General features: G+C 44.7%; 1 protein-coding gene across 1 annotated transcript in view; it reads right to left on the reverse strand.

Annotated features, from left to right (window-relative positions):
• LOC107300730 (hepatocyte growth factor-like) overlaps positions 1-5603 on the reverse strand; it is a gene marked incomplete at both ends in the record, with an annotated part of 11245 nt that extends 5642 nt beyond the window's left edge. The window contains 4 exons of the mRNA XM_015830030.1: positions 554-621; positions 2034-2148; positions 3250-3362; positions 5578-5603. Of these exons, the coding sequence (XP_015685516.1) occupies positions 554-621; positions 2034-2148; positions 3250-3362; positions 5578-5603 (322 nt within the window). The remainder of the gene's footprint in view (positions 1-553; positions 622-2033; positions 2149-3249; positions 3363-5577) is intronic.
• Between the last annotated feature and the right edge of the window lie 4 nt (positions 5604-5607).

A 5607-nucleotide genomic window follows, 5' to 3' on the forward strand; every position in this document is an offset into this window, starting at 1 on the left:
ACTTGTGGACTTCAACTCCCAGAATTCCTCAGCCAGCGTGCCTGGCTGAGGAATTCTGGGAGTTGAAGTCCACAAGTCATAAAAGGGCCAAGTTTGAAGACCTCTGGCTTATGTGATAGGGGTAAGGGAGTTTTGCCCCCAAAATAACATCCAACCTCAGTCAGCTTAGCAGAATCTATGCCCTAGATCAGGGGTAGGCGACCTTGGCTCTTTTATGACTCGTGGACTTCAACTCCCAGAATTCCTGAGCCAGCCACGCTGAGGGGGAAGGGAGAGTTTCCATGCTGAGCCATGCTGGCTCAGGAATTCTGGGAGTTGAAGTCCACGAGTCACAAAAGGGCCAAGGTTGCCTACCCCTGCCCTAGATAGCCTAAAAATGTGACCCATTTATGTCTTTACAATAAGTTTCTTCCCCTAAGGGATTGCAGGTCTAAAAAAGTCAAAAACTGTTTCATCTCCCTGCCAACATTTCATCACACAATGGATACAAGATTTCCAAAGCTGGATTTATTTGAAAATTCACTATTTTTCTCAGATGGGTGTGTTACAATACCCTCCTGAATGATATGCTTGGCTGTATAGTGCAGTCCCTCGCAATTTTCTGTGGTTATTTCGTAAATTCTAAACCAAAGGAAGCTCCAGGGAAGTTCTTTTGATGGATAATTCCACTTCATGTTGACATTCAGCTGTGGTCTGCTCTTGTAGAGCAGAGTTCTCGACTGACAACAGTTGATTTAGTGACTGTTCGAACTTACAACAGCACTGAAAAGAGTGACTTAGGATAGCTTTTCACACTTACGACCAGTGCATCTCCATACTTACGTGATCAACATTCAGACACTTGGCAACTGACTCATATTTATGACAGTCACGGTGTCCCGGGGTCATGTGATCCCCTTTTGTGACCTTCTGACAAGCTAAGTCCATGGGTTGTCACTTAACAACCAGGATTACTAACTTATCAACTGCAGTGATTCACTTAGCAACTGCGGAAAGGAAGGTTGTAAAATGGGGAGGAAAATTCACTGAACCAATGTCTCACTTAGCAGCAGAGCTTTTGGGCTAAAATTGTGGTCGTAAGTCGAGGACTGTTTGTATTAGGGGAGTATCCTTCTCCACATCTCAGCAAAATCTCCCAGGCTAGGGAGTTTCGTAGCAAACACCACGATTATTCTAAATGTACCATTGTCCTTCAGCCTTGACCAGAAAGATTATGATAAACTTATCTAAAGCAACAAGGACCGATTGTAAGTCAACTCTTTCAAAGTCATTGTAACTTCAGCGAAGGGCTTAAGTCGAGAACTTCCTGTGTATCCCTCTTTTCATAGCGTGAAACACGTGTTTGTCAGTTCCTCAAAGCAAGGAGGTTTCTACCACACTCAAAAACATCCATTTGTTGTGAAGTTGTGTCTGACCCATCGCGACCCCATGGACAACATTCCTCCAGGCCTTCCTGTCCTCTACCATCTTCTGGAGTCCATTTAAGCTCACGCCTACTGCTTCAGTGACTCCATCCAGCCACCTCATTCTCTGTCGTCATCTTCTTCTCTTGCCCTCCATCTTTCCCAGCATTAGGCTCTTCTCCAGGGAGTCCTTCCTTCTCATTAGGTGGCCAAAGTACTTGAGTTTCAACTTCAGGATCTGGCCTTCTAAGGAGCAGTCGGGGTTGATCTCCCCTAGGACTGACCGGTTTGATCGCCTTGCAGTCCAAGGGACTCGCAGGAGTCTTCTCCAGCACCAGAGTTCAAAGGCCTCCATTCTTTGGTGCTCAGCCTTTCTTACGGTCCAACTTTCACAGCCATACATTGCAACTGGGAAAACCATGGCCTTGACTATACGCACTTTTGTTGGCAGGGTGACACATCCATAGAGATGTCCAAAAAGGCAAGAAAAATGGCCGCCATCCAGGGATTGTCGCCTTGACCTTTCACACCCATCCTCCCCGCAGAGGCCTGTGATCCTATTCCATGGGTTTAGCTAACCAGAGAATCTGCCCTGGCTGGAAAAGGCCGGGCTGAGCCTGCCAATCTTACCTGTGTTCGTGAGGTATGGTCGAATTCCAGGCTTGGCACTCGATCCCACTTTTTGTGACCGATATATTTCCCCTGTAGGTTGCTCCTTTGCCAATGATACAATTTCGGATGTAGTCTGTTAAAAATCAGCGAAACAAAGACAGATGACTGGTACCTTCCAACGTCTGTTTCGTTCAAATGTCTGTGGATGTTACCTATTGGGTAATGAAACATCTGCAAGAAAACTCCTACTACTACTCCTTTCTCCTCCTCCTCCTCCTCCTCCTCCTCCTCCTCCTTTCCCCTCTTTCTCCTCCTCTTCCCTTCTCCTCCTCCCACATCCTGCTCTTTCCTCCTCTTCTCTCTTCCTCCTTCCTCCTTTCCCCTCTTTCTCCTCCTCTTCCCTTCTCCTCCTCCTCCTCCTCCTCCTCTCCTCCTCCCACCTCCTGCTCCTTCCTCCTGCTCCTTCCTCTTCTTCCCTCCTCCTCCTCCTTTGTCCTCCTCCTCCCCCCTCCTCCTTTCCCCTTTCTCCTCCTCTTCCCTCCTCCTCCTTTTCCTCCTCCCACCTTCTGTTCCTTCCTCCTCTTCCCTCCTCTTCCCTCCTCCTCCCTCCTTTCCCCTCTTTCTCCTCCTCTTCCCTTCTCCTCCTTCTCCTCCTCTCTCCTCCTCCCACCTCCTGCTCCTTCCTCCTCTTCCCTCCTCCTTTCCCTTCTCCTCCTCTTCCCTCCTCCTCCTTCTCCTCCTACCTCCTGCTCCTTCCTCCTCTTCCCTCCTGCTCCTTCCTCCTTTCCCCTTTCTTCTCTTCCCTTCTCCTCCTTCTCTTCCTCTCTCCTCCTCCCACCTCCTGCTCCTTCCTCCTCTTCTCTCCTCCTCCTTCTTTCTCCTCCCTCCTCCTTTTCCTTTCTCCTCCTCCTTCTTCTCCTTCCTCCTCTTCCCTTCTCCTCCTCCTCCTCCTCCTCCTCCTCCTCCATCACCACCACCACCATCAAGCTTAGAGAGCCCCAAGGACCCCACACAGTTCAACCCTGTACTACAAATATTCTCTTCCAACGATGGAATGAAAGATGCTTCAATAGGAAGACTGAAAACCCTCATCCTCTTCCACCTCATCCGTAACCCAGAGTTATGACCTGGTCCCACCTGCTCTGCATAATCACACGAAACCCTTGTCCAACCCCCCCCCCCAAAAAAAATTGCCTTAGCTCCGCAGCATGGCTAATCCAAGTTAGCCACTTACCTTTCTTTTCGTAGAGAACAAAGGCGTTGTCATGTTTCTTCCTGACTCCATTTTCTAGGCTAGTGAAAGATAACCAGTGGCAACGTTTGTCTGTTTTGTCAAACGCGAAAGCCCTGGATAGAAAATAAAATAAAATAAATTGAACAGTTAACTTTTACCAGGATATATAAGAATAAGAATAAGAATAAGAATAAGAATAAGAATAAGAATAAGAATAAGAATAAGAATAAGAATAAGAATAAGAATAAGAATAAGAATAAAGTTGGAAGGGATCTTGGAGGTCATCTAGTCCAACCCCCTGCTCAGGCAGGAAACCCTATACCATTTCAGACAAATATGGTTTTCGTTATCACATAATTAGATGGGAGAAAATATCGTTATCACATAATTAGATAATTAGATGGGAGATGATTAGATGGGATAATAATTAGATGGGAGAAAATATCAGAGATTAGGTAAAATTACTATAACTTCACATAATTCTCTTCCTCCCTCTTTTGCCTCCTCTTCCTTCTCCCCTCTTCCTCTTCTTCCTCTTTTTCTTTGTCTTCTGCTTCCTCTTATTTTTCTTCTTTCAAGAAAACTAACATTTGCAGTGAAAGTCTACTTTCATTACAATCTGTAGGGCAGTTTTTAATCTTAGCAGACCAGTAAGACTTTGTTATGTTCAAAATATCTGGAAAGTTTACAATGCACCATGATGCTTTGAGCAAGCTTCAGATCCATCATAGCTTTGCTCAGCCGACGAGAGGGATCCGAAGTGTATTTTCTTTGAATACAAAGATGTTGTACCTAATAGACTGAGAAAACACAACTTGAAGAATGTAAACAAGCCTTTTCTTTGGGCTTCACTCCAGCTGGACCCAGGAGAAAGGAATGAGAAGCTGCCGAGAATTTAATTTATGAGCAGGGGAGGTCTTGGTGATCTATCATTGGGAGTTTTGACTCTGATTTCGAAAATGATCACATGGAAAGGAAGTAGGGTTTTTTTTAAAAAAAAAAATCTGCAGAAGAGTAAGCTGTGTGGGAGTTGAAAATGTTACCGATAATTGGTAGAGTCGTATTATTCTTCGCTTCTTCTGAGTCTCAACCAATTAAGTATCAGTTACATCACAAACAACTTCTAGACGTAGCCCAGAATCTGTCATACTCAAGAAAGTTTGAGAATCTCAAGCTTTTTATCCACCCCCTCATGAAGTCAATACTCTAAGCAGAAAGTATTTGTTACTTCCACGGGAATTTTTTTAGAACAAAGCTATAGGCTTTGTTTTCATTTTTTTAACCATTAAATGCACGAAAAACCCAACTCTCTAACACTCAATGCAAGGGAAAAAAACATCTTGCTGTGGCCATCTTGCTGTGGCCATCTTGCCATGTCTAAATCACCATGGCCAACTCAGCAAGGCCATCTTGCTATGGCCAACTCATCAATGCCATCTTGCCATAGCCAACTCACCATGGCCATCTCACCATGGCCAACTTATTGCAGGACAACTCATTGTTGCCAATTCATCATGGGACAACTTACCATGGGACAAACTCAAATGATAAAATGTTATCCTCCCACTGTTTCTTCAAAATTATCTTCATTTTTTGTCCCTTTCCCCCCAAAAAGGACACATTGTCTAAGAAACAGTGGCGGATAACATTTATTGTGTTGAGTTATCCTGCATGGAATTGTCCCATGGTGAGTTGGCCATGGCAATATGGCTGCGTTGAGTTGGCCACAGAGAGTTGGGCCATTCTGGGGGGAGGGGGAAGATAGTGTCAATGCTGCTAACATCGGATGTTTTGCATTGACAACAGATGGAAATGTAGCCATCCTTTTCCCTTTCGCTTTTAGAGTTAGATGATGCTGGGAGGTGAGGGGGATGTGAATGAGAGTCTACCTAGACATAACAACACTAAACGTAGCGTGAGAATCAAGGTTATTGAGCCCAGAGCTGATAAAGAATTAGCAAACTGGAGAACTGGAGAGGAAGCCCGTGGTTCAAGCTAAATGGGGAATGTGATTTATGACTGTTAATTGGAGGAGGGAATTGTGCTTTGATACTATGTGCCCAGGGGAGGGGAATTCAGTTTTTGGCTTCGATTATGTAGTGCCGATATTATGCTACTCGAATAAAAGATTCTTTAAGGTAAGTAAAACAATGCCTCGAAGTTCTTTTGAAGAGTTTCATCTGTCGGAAACATGACAGATAGCTTTGTACCATCCATCACCAGTAAGGGACCTGAAAACAAAGTCATACAAATGTCTAATATTGGCTGCCAGCTTCTCCTGAAATGCTCTGCTAAAAAGCAGAACCATCAGAGGGCAAAATTCCTTACTTGCAAATGAATAAAAGTCCTTTACTTCGG

Source organism: Protobothrops mucrosquamatus, unplaced genomic scaffold (genome assembly GCF_001527695.2).
Source record: "Protobothrops mucrosquamatus isolate PMUCROS unplaced genomic scaffold, P.Mucros_1.0 scaffold8199, whole genome shotgun sequence".
Taxonomy (NCBI): Eukaryota; Metazoa; Chordata; class Lepidosauria; order Squamata; family Viperidae; genus Protobothrops; species Protobothrops mucrosquamatus.